This window comes from Lasiodiplodia theobromae (genome assembly GCF_012971845.1).
Source record: "Lasiodiplodia theobromae strain AM2As chromosome Unknown scaffold_45, whole genome shotgun sequence".
NCBI lineage: Eukaryota > Fungi > Ascomycota > Dothideomycetes > Botryosphaeriales > Botryosphaeriaceae > Lasiodiplodia > Lasiodiplodia theobromae.
In genome coordinates this window covers 33,662-53,269 of record NW_023336525.1, presented here as the reverse complement: position 1 = coordinate 53,269, position 19,608 = coordinate 33,662, and the positions used below count along the sequence as shown (strand labels likewise).

Here is a 19,608-nt window from a genome sequence, read left to right as displayed (position 1 = left end):
GAGCCTCGTCTTTCGTCCCTGTTTGACGCTGGCCTCATTACGCCCAACGAGCTGCATTACGTGCGCAATCACGGCCCTGTTCCGCGATTGTTATGGGAACGCCACATACTTGTGATCCAGGGTGGAAAGCTGACCCTGTCGATGGATGAGCTTAAAAACAGATACAGCACTATCAACATCCCTGTTATGCTCGCATCTGCTGGAAATAGACGAAAAGAGCTTAACATGGCCAAGAGAAGCAAAGGCTTCGACTGGGGAGCCGGCGCTGTGGGCTGTGCGTTTTGGAAAGGGCCACTGCTCCGGGACGTACTATTGGCTGCCGGTGTGTCCCAATCCACGCCACAGGGCAACACCAGGCGCTTCTGGGTGCACTTCGAGGGCGCAGGTGAACCGAGCGAGGGCAAGTATGCAACATGCCTTTCGTTGGAATACGCAATGGATCCGAAGAACGACGTCCTGCTGGCAATGGAAATGAACGACGTACCTCTCCCTCCAGATCAGGGGTACCCCGTGCGACTGGTCGTCCCTGGTCATATTGGTGAGCGAAGCGTCAAGTGGCTCGAAAGAATATGGGTTAGTGACCGGGAGAACGATTCGTACTATCACATCTGGGACAACAGGCTCTTGCCAAGTTTTGTGGTGGAGAAGGACGGCGAGTTTGCTGATGCCTTGTTCCACCTCCGGAGCACGGCTTGCAACGAGCAGACTCTCAACTCGGTCATTGTCAAACCAGCACATGGAGAGAGGATACCACTCAGTCAGGCTCAGAAAGGCCAAAGCTACCGCATTTCCGGATACGCTTACGATGGCGGTGGGCACGAAGTCCAACGCGTCGAAGTGTCTCTTGACGGCGGAGATACCTGGCTTTATTGCATCCGTCAATATCCTGACTACCCCATCCGGCACGGACACAAGTTTTGGACTTGGCTACATTGGCACATTGATGTCGAGCTTTCTCACCTGCTCCGAGCGAAGAGTATCACTGTGCGCGGCTGCAATGTGTTCAAGATCACACAACCACAGAAGGCAGACTGGAATGTCCTGGGCTTAATGAACAACGGCTGGTACGTTCTTCGGACAATTATTACGGACAGTGAAGATTCAGACGTGCCTTCGATACTTTTTCAGCATCCAGTTGAACCCGGAACCGCAAATGGAGGATGGATGAGGCCAAGCATGGAGGATGATCTCAGATATGCTGGACGGCAGATTACCGTGCCACAGAAGCAATTTACCAGAGAAGAGATAGAAAGGCATGACAAGGATAACGACTGCTGGATCGTTATCGATGGTAGAGTATACGACGTGACCAGTGTTTTATCCTGGCATCCGGGCGGCAAGGTGGCAATTCTCGGCCATGCGGGCAAAGCGCATCAGGAGACAAGTGACGAATTCGCAAGCATTCATGATGCCTATGCTTACCGGAAGCTGGAAGGTATGTCAAGCCAAACCGAGCCGAGTATAAAGAAGCTCATCTTGTGTATAGAATGTATCCTTGGCAACGTTACGGATAAAGTCGCCAGCCTCATCAAGAAGAATGCCACACTCGCCACAGAAGCAAGAACGTATTCTCGGCAAATATACGAGGGAGATGACAGCCACCTCACGCTACGTAAAAGCAGATGGGTGCCCATCAGGCTCGTCAACCGGCAAAACAGTGCCAATGCCCACACATACACCTTCGCTTTGCCAGACGGCCAATCTGCCCTCGGTCTAGGGACATGTCAGTACCTACAGCTCGGCTTTCACCTACCAGACCGCATGCTCATCCGTTCCTACACTCCCACTCGTCCCCTTTTACCAGCCTTCAAACACAGCGTTCACCACAACGACCATCATACCGCCCGTCCGGCCTCCCCCAGCTCGCCCGTATCCCCGCGGTCGACACGCCCTCCTTCCATACCCGGCCCGTATCTCTCCACAGCTTCCAACACCACTCGCCGCGATAGCCTGAGCTACAGCCTCCGCGACGGCCTAGACGGCACCTTCGACATCACCGTCCCAGCCCACCCGCCACCACCACCTCCTCGTTCTTCCTCTACCACTACCGCACAACAGCCCAGCACCAGCGTTGCCGACCCCTTCCTCGCCCTCTTGGCGCAGCTCCCTCTCGGCTCGACCGCCGTGTCCTGCCGCGGGCCCCTCGGCTCCATCGTCTACAACGGCTGCGGCGCCTTCGCCATCGGGGCCGCCGCCGACGACGACTACGACGCCGACGCCGACGGCCGCGAAATTCGAGCAGCACAACCATCGGATCAGCAGCCCTCATCCTCCTTCTTCTTCTCCCGCATCTCCCTCGTCCTGGCTGGCGGCCCGGAGGCCGTGGCGAGGGGCTACGCGCTCATCGCGCGCGTGCTGCTGTGTGCGGATCCCACGCCCGTGCACGCCCTCGTCGTGGTGGCTTCGTCGGCGGCGGCGGCGAGCGGGGACGGGGAGGAGAAGGGCGAGTCGTTTTTGAAAGAGGAGCTTGAGGCGGCGGTGGAGAGGGGCAAGGGACAAGTGAGCGTGGCGAGCGTGGCGAGGGAGAAGGTGATGGATGATGCCGAGGTGTTTAGGAGGGAGTTGTTTGGGCCGGGGGAGGGGGCGGGGGTGTTTGTGTGTGGGGAGGCGGGTCTGGTGAATGGGTGGGCGGTGCCGGCTTTGAAGGGTGAGTGGTGCTCTTGCACGTTTTTTCTGCGTTGATGTGCGATTGCTGACGAGGTGGTGGTGCAGATTGGGGGTATGAGGAAGGGGTGGATATGTTTGGGCTCTGAGGTGGGTGGCTCTATTGTGGATAGGGAAGCTTCCGGTTTGCGTTATTCATCTTTCCTTCTTTTCAGTTCTCTGCTGCCATTTAGTCGGGTATTTGCTGATCGTCAGAAACAAGAAGGGTGATTTCTCAGACTTTAAACTCTGTGGTAAAATAGTTGCTATAATGATTCTGCCTTCGTGTAATCCGTTACTCTTATACACCCGGCGTCAATGTTAGGCACACCCTGGCTATCTTCTTCAGCGTACCTTAACCACAAAGTTCATTCAACGTTCCACCTTTATAACCTGCACGCCCCTGTGGCCCTCCATCCACTTCGGTATGTCAATTCCATTTTCACACTCATCACAGGTACAACCCGGTTCATAATACCGCCACAAATCCACCTCCTTAATCTGCTCCAACAACTCCCACTCAAACACCTCCCCCGCATCCTTCCAACAGCACTTCCACATATCCCTCCTCACCCTCCCTACCTCCGCCGCCTCCCTGCACCTCGGATCCTCCCTCAAAAAACACTCGCTACACGCCGCCCTTGTCGGATCGTACCTCCCCCACCTCCCAAACGCATTATGACACCACTTACACAACCCATTCACCTTCCAATCCGGCCGCGCCGGCACCCGCACCGCCGTCGTCCTCGTCACGTGGTTATTGACGGGGCCCGCCTTGTCCCACCACCCGTTCGCGTTGAAGCCCTCCCAATAGCCTTGACATGAGACGCACGCCCGCAGCGCGGAGCCCAGTGAGCCTTGCTTCTCGACGTCGCTGAAGAAGCGCGCGGGTCGTAGTCGCGCGCACGTCGCGCATGCTAGCCGGTTGCGCCGCGTTGCCCACGCGCCTGGCTCGGCGGCGAGGAGGTCGGTGTGGTGCGCGCGGGGAGCGGGGATGAGGCGCGTGAAGAGGCGGCATGTGGCGCGGAGGAAGGCGGTTTCGGGGAAGGCGAGGTGCGTGATGATGCGGAGGTGGAGTTCGGTGGGGAGGCGGAGGAAAGGTGGTGGTTTTGTTTGTGGTTGTTGTCTTCGTGAAGAGGCCATGTTCGATATGTGGTTGAGAGGGGGTTGGTGTTGCTGGTGGTGGAGTTGACTAGCATTGATTGGATGGGCTGGTGGCGAGCTTGAAATTCTAGAGGTTGTGGGAGCTAACTCTTGTATGTCGCGATATAGCACTGCATCATTTCAACGGTAACCGTTAGTGGTTATGGTGGTGTCGCGGTGATACAGTTACACCGCCAGTCGATCGGTGCCCCCTCATTCCACGTCATGCTTAGTTGGGGGCCATTCTAGAGAGCTGAACTTGAGTGATCATTCCACTGGGTGCAGCAAACACTGCTTCCATGTTGATGTCTTCAATGCTTCGATAAGTAATGAGTCTCCAGAATGTAGCTAAATCTCTAACTAACAATGCGAATTGTTGGATTTGGTGGATGAGCATGCAGGAATCGCCAAAAAAGGGTATAGGCATCAGCATAGCTGCAGGGATCGATATGCAGAGTTGTTACCGCGGCTGCAATGCGGCTGGGTCCGCACGCCCGTCTGGGAACTGCATGGCGCTCGGTAAGCAAGGCTGAGCCTGAATCGCTGATTTCTCACCCGCCCCGAAAGCCAATCACCAAGCCCGTCTCACTTACTAGTAGACCTATAAAGAGAAGAGGCCGCACCCTGTCTGCTGCGTCCAATACTGGCTCATCTACCGCCGCCCCTAATTTTTTTTTTCGCACCGGAAGTGATGAAAAACCTGCGATCGGTCAAAAAAAATGCTGGATCATTCTCACTGGTCTTGGCTGCTCGAAGATAGAGACAATGGAAAAGATAGAGGCAGACATTTTAATCCGGTCGAATGCAGATCAATTGAGATGTGGGAGCTGGACTCAGGCGAGTTTGTGGAGCATGTCAACTCTCACGCCCCAGATAAAGTAGAGCTCTGGATCCGAAACTCGGTGAGAAGCCACCATCCTTTTCAACATTTAATTCTTAAGACTGATTTATATGGCAAGAACCGCCCTGAAGCTGCCATCAGAGGTTTACGCCTTCTGTAAGTTGAAATCAGAACAATCTTTAATTTGATGTCTTACTGAAGCATACAGCATCGCTGACAGTGATAATGCGAGCTGTCTTTCTATACCACTTAAAGTGGAAGCTCTCAAAGCGTGCATTGATATCTTCCACATACCACACGAGTACTTGGATAAGACTGTGAAGTTGGGAGCAGGGGTTTTCAGATATTGTAAGGACGCTCAGAGAACCTGTAAGTATTCTGTTCTAACGTTTGAGTTTCAACCGCTGAACAAATTACTATTTAAGGCTGGATCATGCGTTACGAGTATCTCAATGCCGCAATCTCATATTCGCCGGAGGAAAACCTTATAACAGGGCTGGTCGTGGCTAGTTATGGCATAGGCAACAGTTTCGACAGCAACCTCCTGACTTCACGAGCCTACATTTGCCATCCGATGCTTGTTCCGGCTTTGCTCCTATTTGGAGAAGTTCAAGAAATGTCGGAATGGATTTCTGTTGGTGTGTCTAGGGTTAACTCCCTTGAGGAAAATGTCGGCTTGCGAGAAGGGTATCGAGAAAATGAGGAGTTCATGAGACGGGCCGAGGAGGCCCTCCGAATGGGGACCGATGTCAGAGCGAGCCTCGCAAATTGCAGGCAATATACAGCAACTCTGAAAGTTCTCATCGAAAGCATGCTAAAAGAAATTTCATATGTGGATGGTAAGGTCGGATCCGTGGATACCGGGCCCGCCAAAACTGCCCGCCATTGCGAAATTCAGCGCTGCGCAGATGGCATTAAGGACAGATTCGAGGGCCTCATAACAGAGACACAATGTCTACTGCAGAAAATCGGTAACTTGGAGGAGAGAGCTGGTCTGCAAGCTTCCGCCGTAAGTCGAAAAGGCACGCACAACAGTGAGAGTCTGCTGACCTTAGTTGATGCAGCTCCACACGCTTTTCGCTCAAAGAGATAGCAGAACCAATCTTGAAATGGCGAAGGTCAACCACCAGATGGCGAGGGATTCAGCAAGGCTTGCCGGCGCGGCTAAACGGGACAGCTCATCCATGAAGACCATAGCCATCTTGACCACCGTCTTCCTTCCTGGGACGTTCGTTTCGGTCAGTGCAGTGGAGCAGTCAATGAGAGTTTTTACTGATCAAGATCTCAGGCGCTATTCAGCACCCCGTTGGTTGAATCCGATCCATCCCAGTTTTGGATATACTGGGCCATCACCGTTCCACTCACAGGCCTAGTCATGGGTCTTTGGGCGATGTGGATGTACTGGATAAACGGGAAAAACAGGATCAAAGATGAAGAGGCAGCAAATGCAGTAGAGTCCAATGAAGACAAGCAGAAGGGAAACAAGTTAGAGAAGAATGACTAAGGGATTTGTCATGCCAGATTTCAAATTTCCAAACTTTCATTGCAAAATATCAAACATGAAACAGAGTCTATACATCATTCCCATACCCAACATAGCGTGCATACACCCTCTACAACTTCCTCAACTTCCTCCTGATGGCGCCCTGGGCCTCAGTATCCACACCGATGGTAATGTAGCCGACCATGCCCTTTGTCACGTCCTCGCCGTCGAGGGGCACGATGCTGAGCACGGGGTCGAAGCCGTTCTTGGTCTCCTCCGAGTAGATGCTGTCGACGGCGTTGGTGGTGCGGTTGATGCCCGTGTGGCTGTTGTAGGGCTCGAGGGCGACGATCTGCTGCGTCAGGTCCTCGGCCGCGAAGACCTGGCCCGTCGAGATGGTATCGGACGAGGCCACCGTGCCGTTGGCCCGCACGCTCCAGTTGTCGTGCACCTGCACGTGGATGTGCACCGTGCGCTCGACGTAGTAGCCCGGGAAGATGGTGCGGAACTCGGTGATGCCGTTGTCGTCGGTGGGCCACTGTTTTGGGAAGAAAAAGGCGGTCAGCTTCAATTCGGGTGGGAGGGGTAAAGGGGGTCAAAACATACCATTGCGCGCAAGAACGTGGTGTCGTCGGTGTGCAGGTCGTCACCGATGGTGGCATTGAGCTGCTCGAGGAGCGTCTCGAACGGGGTATCCGGGCTCAGGCCGGTGAACGACGAGTAGCTACCCGTGGCGTTGCAGTGCCAGACGTCGACCAGAACGTTGGGCAGCGGCTCGCAGGAGTTGACGTCCATGACGCCAATGTCCAGGTACAGCGGCACGCCCTCCTGGCCCTCGGTCATGTCCTGACGGAGCGTCTGGCTGCGAGGCCAAATGTACGGGCCCGTAGTGACCTCCTCAGTCAGGATGCAAGTGTTGTTCTGTAGCACATCGTAGTACGGTGCCTCGGCAGTAATAGTGTAGGTAGTATTGGCCGAGCGGGTGGCGAGATCGCGCTTCGCGTTGCGCTTGGCCCAGCGCTTGCGGTTCATGGCTGCGGCGGCGCCCTCGCAGCGCTTCGAAAGGTCCGAACGGCGAGTGAGCTCGGCATAGGAGAGATCATTGTGGTGCGGGTGGGCGACGACGCCGGATAGGAGAGACGCCCCGAGGGCGAGGAGAACAGCGGACTGCATTTTTTGTTGAATGAAGGGCCAAACGAACGGCTAAGAAGAAAAGGCACAGAATCTGAGAGAGCGGCGAGCAGTGGAGAGGGTATTGGGGTGAAGTGTTCCCGCGAGTTTTATAAGGGAACGGGTATCATTTCCCAAAGGCCCCTCGGGAAACATTTGCAATCGTATGCATTGCGTGTGTCTCTTTCCCAGAGTCTGGCACCCAATCAACGAGGGCGTAATAGGAAACAACCACGCGTAATTCAGAAACAGTGCCGCATAGCCTGGCGCACGTACCTAAGGCGAGCTCAAACGTACCCATAGCTCCTATACTAGGTAATACTGGTTTTGATCAGCCGCAGCGATTATGCTTACCGCTGCCGTAGATCTAAAGGCGCCGATTGGCGTCTCAAATGCCGACGCCTCGCCGGGACCCACTGCGGCTTACGAATGTTTACTGCTTTGGAACCTGCATTGTCTGCCTGCCTGTCATTGCGAGATTCAGCCAAGAAATAGCCAAGCATTTTAGGCCCGAGGTCCGATTGCTTGATGCTGAATAGCTCCCCCATGGAGGTTTGGCTTGACGCGCATGCTGCGAGGCTGAGATGAGATGTAGCGAAAAGATGACGAAGATAGATGCACGAAGAAGAGATCGGCATGGCGTTCTGGTGTGCGTGTATGCAAAGCGATGATGATTTTCCTACAGACCTATCTATTCAGTGCTCCTCTCGTGTTCTTCCGGCGCAGGGCCACATAATCGTAGGATAGGTTTAGGAGAGCCGCAAAACTTCTGAAACGGGGTTTCATGGAGACCCGGGCCGTTGTTTCTGACTCGAGATCGTCTGCCTTACGACCTGCCTTATACATCGTTGCCGTTACGCGTCTACTTAGTCTCGAAGAGGGAATCGGATCGACGATCATCTTGTTCGGGTGTGCCGAAGACCGGTCGGATGTGATAATGAGGCAGAGGCTATTGGCCGACGGCAAGACTCTGGCACAATGTTGGTTACCTTCTTAAGAAGCCGCAATCAGATAACATAGACAGGGTGTTCCCAGCAGGAACGAAGCTGCAGGACCTCTAAAAACTTGTCCATAAAAACTCGGATCGGCATCAAACGTCATTAGTTCATCGACTCGTCTGGCACTGACGTGTGCTATGAGTGATTCCGGGCTTGAATACTCGGGAATTGGCGGGAACTGGTGGAAACATTTCACCAAACAGTCAATGGAGCCAGCTCACAAAGCTGCGGTGAGTCGCTTGCATGAACCCCGCTAGAATATTCTCAGAGCGACGGAAGCATATGCCGCAGCAACCTGAGGATCCCTCGGTAGGTACTGACCAGCGATACGCAAGAGCTTTCGTGCTTGCTCCCTCTCGTCCAGAGCCTTGCAAGCAAGGCCCGTCCGATAGTAAATCTTGCCCATTTCGTTGGCGGCAGCGAATCCCAACATCGGCTCATCATCGTCGTCATTCTCAATCCCCATGCCTTCGCGCATGAGCTGAATGCTGCGCATTCCCCAGAACTTGGCCATGTGGTAATTCTCGAGCTTCAGGTAGGCGAGTGTGGTGTTCGCGACAAGCTTGACCCGCAGAATGAGGCGCACCAGCTGGCCGTACTGCTCTGCATATTGACCGGAATGTAGGTTTACTTCGAAGAAGGCATTGCCCCATATGGATCGCCTCTTGCCGGATACGACAATGTGCATCGCCTTGAATGCCTCTTCGTATCGGCGCAATGCTTCGCGGAACTGGTTCTTTTGAAGCGCGGCGTTACCCTCGTCCTTGAGCCGCGTTGCTTCATCCAAGCATTCTGCCGCACTCTTGTAAGGCACAGCCTGGGCATCGCGTAGCTCCTTCTCAATCGACCCGTCGCCCTGCCCCTCTATACGCAGCTCATGCAGGCCTTTTATCTCCCCAAACGGTTCCAGCAGCCGTCGCTTCAAGGACGACGGTACTGCTTTGTCTGCTTGGTTCGCGAATGGTTCTTGTATTGTCAGAGTGAGGCGCAGGTGGGCGTTGAGGCCCGGGTGGCTCAAATCCGAATAATACCACATCTTGCAAAACGAGGGCAGATGGTCGGCCAGGATAACCAGGTGGTGGGTATGCCCCTCGCCGAAGACGTATTGGTAGGCCTCAATGTAGACGCGGAGGTGGACTGCGGAAAAAGCGGCGGCGGCAGGGCCGGTTGCGATAATGGGCACGCGGCCCTCGTCGGAGATGTGCTGCTTCGCCTCAGGCCATGGCGTCTCGATACGCGCGAAAACGTTCAGGCGGCGGAAGACCTGCTTGGCTTCCTCGTAGATCTGGCGATTGACGCGTAAGAGCCGCAGGTCGTACTTGTATTCGACGTAGTCGTCTTCGTGCTCGACGCGGAAGTTGTGCGGGGCGAGTAGCGAAGCATACACCTCATCGCGAAGTTCGCGCGGAAGGCGGAAGAAGAGAGAACCTTCGTGGGGTGCCGACATGGCTTCGATTGCTGCGTGGAGAAGAGCTGGGATGGCGGCAAAACGGAGGCGAAAGTGATGCTATCACCGATAAGAACCGGCCACGTCTTTCGCTTCCGCCCTCGGCGATACCAACAACTCTTTCCCGAACGTCACTGTTCCTTTCACCGGCATCGTGTGTATGCATCCATAACTCCGAGCAGCGCAAGAGAGGATGTTGCATACACATATTAGCGAGGCATCCAATCACAACTCAGCCTGGCCCGTATATCTTGACCGCAACACGCTCGACGCAGGCCACGGACGAGTTCCCAAGTTTGTGGTCCATCCTTGCTGGCATCCACTTCCTGCTACTTCGCTTGCAATCCACTTGACAAATGCGGACTTTATCTGGGATGCTACGGCGCAATGGCTTTTTTCGTGTGCGGCACAGGCAGGAACCCCACCACCCTGGAACAACTCATCGCCTGCGTCCGGTCGCCCTACATATTCGAAAACTCAAACCTGAGAGAATTTGAGTTCGAGAAGGCACACAGTCCACATGACTTCAGCTACTATCGAATCTTCACCGGCCGAGCATGCCGCTCACCAAGCATCCACGACCATTGAGGTCGACAGCGAGGCTGGCAGCGCAGCAGGGTACGACTCTGACACTGGTTCTACCTCGTTGAGTTCGAGCATCCGTGACCACTCATTCGAATTCGGGAGGCGTTATCACCGCTATCAGGAGGGACTCTACCAGTTCCCAAACGACGAACCGGAACAGGAGAGGTATGCTGAAACCGTGCTTGGAAAGATACATAAGCTCACCCTAGGTTAGAGAGGACATGAAGCATTATGCCCTTATCACAGCTATGGGTGATCGCCTACACTACGCCCCCATCCGTGATGACCCGGAGAATATTCTTGACCTCGGCACTGGCACGGGCATCTGGTGTGTTGAGAGTGTGTTGCCTCCCAGACCACCAACAAGTGTTCGTCACCTGACATCAGATAAGTGGGCGAACAGTATCCTTCCGCGCTTGTGCAGGGCGTCGACTTGAGCCCCATTCAACCTACTTGGCTTCCACCAAACGTCAAATTTCTCGTCGACGATGCCGAAGCGCCGTGGGTCTACCCGACCGACTACTTCGACCTCGTCCATGCGAGGCACACTGTTCAAGCATTCAGAAACTACCTTGGCATGCTTAAGCAAGCCCACAGGCAAGCCCTCACCGCCCGCCAAGCTCCGACTGCCGTAGCTGACTCAACACACAGGCACCTTCGACCGGGAGGCTGGGTAGAGCTGCACGAGATGAACTACACGCCGAGCTGCGACGACGGCTCCATGCCTGACGACTACCAACTGGCGAAGCTGCTAGGCCTAATCGGCCAGGGCCTAGCCGCCATGGGCATCAACCTCGACGGCGTCCACAACATCAAATCCCAGCTGCGCGATGCCGGTTTCGTAAACGTGCATGAGCGCACGTTTAAGCTTCCGTTCGGTCCGTGGCCGAAGGACAGGCTGCTCAAGAAAGTTGGCACTTACTACCAGGCCATCGCCATGGATGGCTTGCAGGCAATCGCCTTGCGCCCCCTTTGCAAGGGCTTGGGATGGATGACGGAGGAGGTCGAGGTCTTTCTGACGGGCGTCAGAAAGCACCTGATGGACCCGTCAATCCATACCTACCAGGTCTTGCATGTGATATATGCCCAGAAGCCACAACCGTCATGATTGGACCAGGGTGCAGGCAAAGTTTGGTCCACACACGTCATCAATTTCACTTTTTCGATCTGCAATGTGTCTAGAATCTCAAAAAGCCGTTGATCATTGTTGATGCAGTCATATGAAAATCGCTGAAGAGCTATCGAAAAGTTTGGAGCCAGAAAGAAAAATCGTGGATGAAACGCCGCCCGGTCATGCATGCATCAAACGCCGCCCTCATGAAGTAAGCCGTCTACGCTAGAAAAACAGGCAAGAAATGAAGAAGAGGTAGGAAAAGAAAATATACAGGGAGTGTGTAAGTGTGTGTGTGTGAATGAAGATGGGAGTTGAGTGTGATTGGGGATGAGGGAAAGCAAGAGCTAGAGATGAATTAAATGAATTCAATCCTGCTCGAGGCTCTGCCCTCCGAAACGCCATCCCCGGTGATGTTCGTATCGTCGTGATCATAACCAAGCACCTCATAGGCTCTCACTGTCGGCTCCGAGCCCGATCTCGTGGACATGCTGTTCGCAACAGCAAGCAACTCTTCTCTGCTCGTCGCCTTCTCCAACCGCGCCGCGACGAGGAACCCATCCAGGCTCGCATCTCCTGTCAGCCCCGTGAAGCCTGCAAACTCGGCGAGATCGCTGAGCGCCTCGTAGTCTTCATCGTCATCTTCGTCGTCAACAGCAGCGCTAGAAGCAACGACGGCGCCAACAGCGCCGTCGCCAATGCGCTTGTCGTAACCCTGGTCATCGGGGCCGACTGCCGCTTTCTTCCCTTTGTCTTGCTGCTGCCGCCAAATCATAGGCACAGCGACGCCGGCAGCGGCGCGCGTGATGATGGACACGGAACCAGCCATGAGCGCCGATGGTGATGGCGTTGAGGGTGATAGGACCATGGTGCACAGGTTCGCATCGTCCTTGCTGCCAGCGGGGCGTAGCCGTGAAGCCAAGCGCGTGTATAGCGGGCCAAGGGCTGGCACGCACGCGCAGATGATGGCGGTGTTGATGTCGAGTGCGGTCCAGATGGCAGCCATGGGGCTGGACGTGATGAATTGGCGCGGAGCGCCGTGCTCTTGGAGTGCCATGATGGCGTGCAGGCGGATGGCGGAGGGGATGGTGGGGCTGTTGAGACGGAGAGTTGTTAGGAACGAGGGTTCGTAGGGCTTTTGCAGGAGAGTTCCAAAATGTTTATGTCCAAATTTGGGTCCCGAAGCAGGAGGAGCAGACACTCACATCAATCCGAGGGCGAAGACGGCTGTGAGCATCCGTTTGCGGTGGGCGGCGAGGCGCAGTCGGGAAATGACTCGCAAGGGAACCATTGTGATGATGACGTCCATGGCTATGTTTAAAGCACAGTTGATGTATAAGAGAGGGTAAGGCTCCACGCATTGGCCAGTTCGAGTCAACAGGTGCTTATTTTCGGAGGGAGCGGTAAAGGGCGGGCGGTGGCAGGTAATGAGGGCTGTGACGGTTCTCCAGAAGGCAAAGAGAGCGACGAGGGAAAGGAGTGTCAGACAGACAGTCCGCACGCGCGGAATGGCGAAGACGCGGAGCATCTGCAGCAGTGCCGAGGCCTTCACCAGGCAGAGCCCGATGTAGTAGGGAAAGAGTACGGCCCAGATCAGCTCGGTGCGGAGGATCTGGTATTTCGGAGGTGTGGAAGACAAGGGTGTGCCCAGTCCGTAAGAGACTTCTGCGCAGGCTGTTAGTATGTGTGCAATGTTTAGCCGGTTGAGTTTGACTTACGGAGTGACCGGAGGAGACATATGGTGAGAGATCCAAGCATGGCCAGGATCATGGCGCAATCATCCCACCCGAGACTCCTTGCGAGAAACGCACGCGTGTAGATACGCAGAGTCACTATCGCTAATGCCAATATCGAAGAAATCCATGTCACGGGTAGAATGGTCGCCGAACCAACTGTTGCCATCCTCGTGTTGCGGGCTGCTTCCGGAAGCCCTCAACCAGTAGCGGATGGTCGTCACGCGCGACGAGATCTTGGAGAGGAAGCGGGCCATGAAGGCAAGCTGTGATGTTGTGGTGTGGGGTGTTGTCGACGTCAATCCCAGAGGGAGTCGAGGCGAGAAATAGGTCTTCGGAAGATTGTTGGAGCTGAACGTGGGAGACCCTGATGATCGAGAGTCAAACGGCGGGTAGCACAAGCTGTCTATATAATCCTGAGAGGGTGTGGATACAAGGGGACGGACTTCTGTGCAAGCTCTGGCTCCGGAGTAGGGCCTACAGCCACCAAGCCACAGCGAGTGGAGTTCAGGATTGGGCGTCAACCGCGTGTTGGATGGCACGGCAGAGAGGAAGGAAACCTGACGCTTGGACGGGAGCGACCAACGGGGGAGACCCTTAACGGCTCCGCATCGACAGTCCTTACCGGTTGGAGCAAAGCGGGCCACCACTGGCGGTTCAGGGTCAGCTCGTCTTCTTGGGCATGAAGCTGTGCAGTCGGGCCTTCGGGCGACTTCCACCTCGTGCCGTGCTGCGCGTTTTCCCCAATACGGCAGCTACCCAGACCAAAGGGGCAGCGACGGTAGATCACCCGGCCTTCCACCCGCAAATCCGATCGACGTCCGCGCGTATCAAGTCGAGAAGTACTGATCTTCGCGCTTCCGAAAGCTCGTCTGCGGAGCGGGGAAGGATTCGATGCTAGCGCCATAGCACTCGTAGACGAGCGTCGCAGATGTGCCAATCCGGGAGTCTGGACGTACCTAGAGCGGGGTTGGGTGTCAACGAACCACACCACGCCGCAGGTACGCACTCCTGGCACACGGCTGCACGCATCGCTGTGCGTCAGCAAGGTCTCAAGTACCGCAGAACCTTAATCACAGCACAAACGACTGCTCCCATGGCGTTTGCAGCCCGGCGCTCAGCCTCGAAGACAGGTAAACGAGAGGGTCTTCGCTTTGGAGCTACTGTTTCGTGCCCCCACCTCCTCCCGTCCTCCCCCTCCGTAAGTCAGGGACCTAAAAGCGCCACCCTGTACCAATCCGAGCTACGGGCAAATAGGCGAGCATTCCGTCAGCCTCCCGCAACCGGCTAGCAGGCTCCAGTCCCGAGAAAACTCTGCCTCTACCCCTCCCCCTGCATAGCTTGGTACACCATACTATTGTTCGCAGGCTGCTGCTGCTCCCCGTCGCTGAGTGGTACACCATCGCTCGGCATCGTCACCTATTCTCCACTTCGGCATCAGCAAACAAGAAATATCTGCCTCGATGGTGAACACCGCAGCGACGTCTGTGAAGAAACAACAGGCCGGCGGAACCCCCGGCGATCGACAAACGAACCTCGCATGCATTGGCCATGGCACAAAAAAGAGACTTTTCTTCGCCATCGCCTCCAAAAGCAAAAAAGGCAAACGACAAGTAGCTGTCAGACTAATCCCACCCATGTGCCGGCCCGCCCAGCCTGCGCACGGTCCCGAGTCGTCGCCGGCCGGCCGGCCGGCATATTCTCCTACTACTACACCCTCTCTCTCCTTCAAGAAGAAGCCGTACAGAAGCAAAAGCAACCATGGGACGGCCCAGCGGCACAACCACTCCAACCTGCAGCACCCCCTCCTTCTTTCTTCGACTTCCATCCCGCTGCACACCCACGGCGCAGCCGGCATTAGCGGACTTCTAGCTTTCTTCCATCCCCTCATTTTTGACTTTGGCAAAGCTTCTAGTCACCCGCTCTTGCGCGCTTCTTCCAGAAAGTGTGCATGGCCACGAGGCGAAGAGGGAAGAAGCAAAGCAAAAAACGCCTCTTCCTTTGCCTCCTTTCCAATCATCTGCTCCCGTCTGCATTCGGCCCGCCCCTTGCGCTGCATCGAAAAGCTCCATCTTCTTCTGTGCATGTTCTTTTGCAGATTGCTGACGCTGATGGCTTCCGCAGATATGCATGCAAGTAAAAACATGACAGCAAACGCCTTCCCTGGCACGGCAGATACATACTGACTGTATATGCCGACACGTACCCACATCACATGAAATTCAGCCCTCCTAACGAAACACGTCCATTCGCCCATCTGTCCGGAAGGATTGACTAAGAGGAGGGATCATTGCCTCCACATGCTTATCGCCCACGAGCGAAAGGAATGTGGTTGAGCTGAGGGGAAAAGCCGCGAGCGGCGGCGGCGGAGGCGGCGGCGGGGGGGCCACGCGCGCACTCACACCCCCAGGGATCGTCGCCCTGGTGCGGGTGTAGTAAAGGCAAATTCCCCCAAGCCCTGAGCGCGTGCGCATCGCGTGCGTCTGCACGAGCGAAGCGCGTGGTCGTAGTCGAAGGTGGTGTGGTGTGGTGGTGGTGCTGATGGGCGGTGGCGAAAAAAAAGAACCAGATCGCCAAGCTCTTACTACTCTTTCTTCGCCTCTTCTCTTGCATCCCCTTCTGTGCAGTAGCCCCGCCCCCAGCCGGCGACGGCGTGCCCGGTGGCGGATCCGCTTTAGCGCCAAAGGCGTGGCTGAGGCTGAGGCTGAGGAAGGAAGGGAGGGGCTTGGGTGGAAAGCAAAGGACAGCTGCACGCGACCGGCACGTTTCTACGTAGCCCCATGCGTCATTCAGCGTGCTGCTTTGCTTTTGCTTTCCTGTTTGTCTGCACGGCATGCGGTCATAGATCGAGTGCGATCGAGGTGTTGGAAAGTGTATCGACGAGCATCGAAGTTAATCGATCTGAGTTGCGGGAAGAGAGATGGGGAAATGACGGCGGTGGTTGAACTTTCACCCACCTACCTCATCTTCTCGAATCAGGGTCCTGCCCAGCCGCCCATCAGTCGTCATGACCCTAGCAGCTGAGCGGCTCGACGAAGTCCGCACGGCATTGTGCGAAGCGGAGAACCACTACCGTACCGCTCCTAGTGCGACGAGTACGGGTCCCCTCAGCGCTGGCTATCACCGCGCCTTCGCCCTGCTGTCTTCTTCGACCAGTTCACGCTAGCCATCCGACGAGAAGGTGGGAGTACATAGTACAACTAGGGACTCCCCGTTCGGCACGCCTTCGGCGCCACCGCTTACCGGGAACGCGGTTCTCGGAAGTATTTTATTGCCGCATGTGCATGCTCACAGCCGCTCGACCGGGTCGAACACCTTCTAGTTTATCCGCTGGTTCGCTATCTTCCAGTGCTTATATCGTTGTTTGGACTTTACATTCTTCCGGGATTCCGATGTTATGCCGGGGAAGGAGGCTCGGTCCGCAGAATCGGTCCGCTGAGATAGGAGGCTTCGGCCGTGGCTTTGAAGACTCGGGGTGGTGGCGCTGGACATGTGTAGTTGTGAAACGACCACGGCCGAAATACAGCGCGAGCGTGAGTACTCACAGGAAGGCGACAGAGACCAAGAACTCGCTTCCCGATACACGGGTGGCTGTAAAGGCGTGCGAGCAGTCGTTTTTTCCGCACCGGGATGTGGACATATCTGACCGGGATGTGGACAAACTGCGTGTCATCTTTAGTTGTCCGGAGCAGCGGTATTGCTCCAAAACCACGGTACAGGCACTTCTACCCCACTCCCAACTGCACTGTCGATGCAACCGGGGTTTTAGGGATTGTACGGCCTAGGCGCACGTCCTGTCATCCAGAGTGTTGCGCAGGGGAGGCCGACAGCCACAACAGGAAAAATATGACCACCGTGACCGGGAGGAGCGAAGAGGATGGTCGGGGAACAAGGGGAGGAGATCCGTATCTCCACATGGCGCCCACCTCAATGCATGTCGCCTTTTCTCCGATAGCTTGGATGCTGGCCAAGAATCGAACATCGCACTCTCGTTGGCCGACGAGTGGGTGAGGCGCGGCGGATTAGCGGAGAGGCCCTAGCTGATTGGCCGGGTCATGGTTCCCGACGTGTTGGCTTCAGCGCTGCAGTGTGTAATAGATGAAACCTGAACCAAGCAGTATATTCATGCGAGAGCGGCAAGGGCGGCCAACTTCAATCCAGAGAGCGTCGAGGCGACCGTCTCGTGGTTTGAGGAATCAACAAGCGCAGGAAAAAAGAAAAAAGTTGGCATTTGAGAGATGATAGATAGATCCATAATGCTCATGGCTATTCTCGTACCCGATGTTGGCCAGCAAATAAAAAAGAGTTGAGCAATGGTGACAGGAACGTGATTGAAACAAAGGAAATGGTGTGTGAAAGCATCATCGCTCTCGTTGATCATCGGGGGGAAGAAAGAAAACGCAGCTATACTACCAATATTAACCTCCAGGCTTTTGGTAAGGAAATTGTGACAACCAGAAATCAAGGAATTCGAAACTTGAAGATAGAGATGGATGTTGATGCAGCGCGCAGCGCATGATGCGGTGAGTAGGCGAAGACTATCCTCCTTTCCTTAGAGTGAGATCTGCAGCGCAATGATGAACTGCACGCCTAAAATGCGACCGTGGTATCGCTTCCTATCGGCGCGGAGAAGAGCAAATGATACAGGCAGATCAAGCATAAACGAGGGAATTAGTGGTGCGGGGCGCTCGTCCGGCGACTGAGGCCTCCGTGTGGGAGCGGAGGTGTCCGCTGGTGTTGCCCTCTGAATGTTCGGTGACGGTGGCCGATGCGTCGGTGCTCGTGCCATGGTGGACCCTATGTTGCCTTGCGGTGGCATTTTCCGATGGAACGTCTCAATTGCATGTCGAAGAGTAGTCCGATTGGTTGTTCGCCGCCCTACTTGGGAAGCTCAGGCCAAGGCTACAACCTCTTCGTGGAATATGGACCGACTTCACGCCACCGCTCAGCGCTGGCGCTTCGTGGGTGTGCTCTCGCCGAGAAACTCCTCAATAGAGCGGACATAAAAGCCCTTCGGCGAAGTGTGTGCGACGTCACAGCTGAATCCACCCCATTTGTCGTAGCCGCCGGGCGATTTGACCCGCTCGCTGTCAACGTTCCACTTGGAAGTTGGAATATCAAAGGTTGTGGAGCGCATGGTAGCGCTTGAAGCCGTGGCGACCGAGGATTCCGAGGCCCATGACGACTGTTTCTTAAGCGTCTTGGTGCCAATGGAGAAGCCCGCAGGGCTGAAAGAAGGGCTATTGAAATCGAAAGAGGAGCTTGAGGATGGTCGAGGCTCATAAGCGAAAGTAGTGGTGCTCGTGAGCTTCGGAAGCACCCTTTTGGGAACAGTAATCGGGGAAGGAAAGGCCGTTGGCGGCGAGGGCGAGTTGGATCTCCGAAGAGCAATGGTGCCGATTGAAGACATGGTCATGGTGGTGAAAGGAAGGACGACGGTCGGCGATTCTGGCGTCAGCCACAGGCAGCTTCAAGCCACAGCGAGGGTAATTAAGTGGTCTGCTTTGGTCAGAATGTCGCCTTTCATGTGGCGCTGAGGCATACATGTATAGAACGCCTCAATCACAGCCACATGGCAAAAATAGCCAACCGGTAAGGCTGAGACACCGGGAGGTGAGGTTTTGGGTGCGTAGGGCTGAGAATTCACACGGCAGGGAAAATTTCAGGGCGCACTGCCCGCTATAATGCCTTCCGGGCAGCGGCTTGAAACGACAGGGCTGAGGACATGACGGCATAAGATTGTGGCAGGTGACGATGATTGGGCTCGCTTGACCGGGATGCCATACGCAGCTGCTGTGATAGGCAGCGTGAGAGGCGGTGCAGACTCAGAACTCGAGGATAAGCTCAAGTGACGGACATGAGATTGCCCAAAGGAGCGATACGCCGCCCAGAAATGGTAGGGATCAGGTCAGTGGAGCGGCTACGCAAGGTCGTATTCGGCACCTCAGCCACACGCCAAGGCATGTTGTGATGGCGATGGATTGAACACGATAAAACAGACGGCGTGTGTGGGAAGCTGGGCGGCTGGGCAAGCGGGCTCCCGGAATCACCGGCGGTGGTGGGGATAAAAAGCAAGCTGCGCGGTGGATGTTCGGGAAGGGCGGAATAGACTTCTCAACGTCCGAGTAAGGAGAGACATTTCTTCTTGTCCAGATTCAACCGTTCGGTTCGGATCAGGCGTCGGATGCGAGAGCAAGACACAAACCCACCGCCTTCTCGGGAATCGAGGAGCGGCGATTGATCGGTAGTCATGAGGGCGGAGCGTGACTCTTCCTTTCGGGAGCACACTGAGCAGGCCACGCGGCGGCCAAAGGGCGGCTCGGTGAAGACGTTGACAAATTTAGCAAGATGAGGCTCTGCTGATCATTTGGGTAGCGCGCTGGCCGACCCAAGTGGCCGAGGCGGTCGCGTTGGCAGCGCAGGCTCGCGCACGGCAGAGCTGCTGCTGCTGCTC

At 55.5% G+C, this 19,608-nt stretch overlaps 6 protein-coding genes across 6 annotated transcripts; 2 read left to right on the top strand and 4 right to left on the bottom strand.

The window, feature by feature from the left end:
- Positions 1-5,201: 5,201 nt before the first annotated feature.
- Positions 5,202-6,131, top strand: LTHEOB_11122 (Magnesium transport protein transmembrane region; the record flags this gene model as incomplete). Its single annotated transcript, XM_035507844.1, has 4 exons — positions 5,202-5,234; positions 5,592-5,636; positions 5,692-5,865; positions 5,916-6,131. 4 exons carry the CDS (start codon positions 5,202-5,204, stop codon positions 6,129-6,131), a joined length of 468 nt encoding a protein of 155 aa, XP_035366698.1.
- Positions 6,132-6,240: 109 nt separating this feature from the next.
- On the bottom strand, positions 6,241-7,283 carry LTHEOB_11121 (Protocatechuate -dioxygenase beta subunit protein; the record flags this gene model as incomplete). The annotated part of the gene is made up of 2 exons (XM_035507843.1): positions 6,241-6,648; positions 6,717-7,283. The coding sequence occupies 2 exons, from the start codon at positions 7,281-7,283 to the stop codon at positions 6,241-6,243; spliced, it is 975 nt and encodes a 324-aa protein (XP_035366697.1).
- Positions 7,284-8,531: 1,248 nt separating this feature from the next.
- Positions 8,532-9,725, bottom strand: LTHEOB_11120 (Tetratricopeptide-like helical protein; the record flags this gene model as incomplete). The annotated part of the gene is made up of 1 exon (XM_035507842.1): positions 8,532-9,725. The coding sequence occupies one exon, from the start codon at positions 9,723-9,725 to the stop codon at positions 8,532-8,534; it is 1,194 nt and encodes a 397-aa protein (XP_035366696.1).
- Positions 9,726-10,245: 520 nt separating this feature from the next.
- LTHEOB_11119 (Methyltransferase domain-containing protein) lies at positions 10,246-11,418 on the top strand (the record flags this gene model as incomplete). The annotated part of the gene is made up of 3 exons (XM_035507840.1): positions 10,246-10,475; positions 10,525-10,649; positions 10,703-11,418. 3 exons carry the CDS (start codon positions 10,246-10,248, stop codon positions 11,416-11,418), a joined length of 1,071 nt encoding a protein of 356 aa, XP_035366695.1.
- Positions 11,419-11,779: 361 nt separating this feature from the next.
- LTHEOB_11118 (Integral membrane protein) lies at positions 11,780-13,411 on the bottom strand (the record flags this gene model as incomplete). Its single annotated transcript, XM_035507839.1, has 4 exons — positions 11,780-12,515; positions 12,627-13,086; positions 13,140-13,253; positions 13,315-13,411. The coding sequence occupies 4 exons, from the start codon at positions 13,409-13,411 to the stop codon at positions 11,780-11,782; spliced, it is 1,407 nt and encodes a 468-aa protein (XP_035366694.1).
- A 4,688-nt stretch (positions 13,412-18,099) lies between these two features.
- Positions 18,100-18,570, bottom strand: LTHEOB_11117 (uncharacterized protein; the record flags this gene model as incomplete). The annotated part of the gene is made up of 1 exon (XM_035507838.1): positions 18,100-18,570. One exon carries the CDS (start codon positions 18,568-18,570, stop codon positions 18,100-18,102), a length of 471 nt encoding a protein of 156 aa, XP_035366693.1.
- Positions 18,571-19,608: the final 1,038 nt, after the last annotated feature.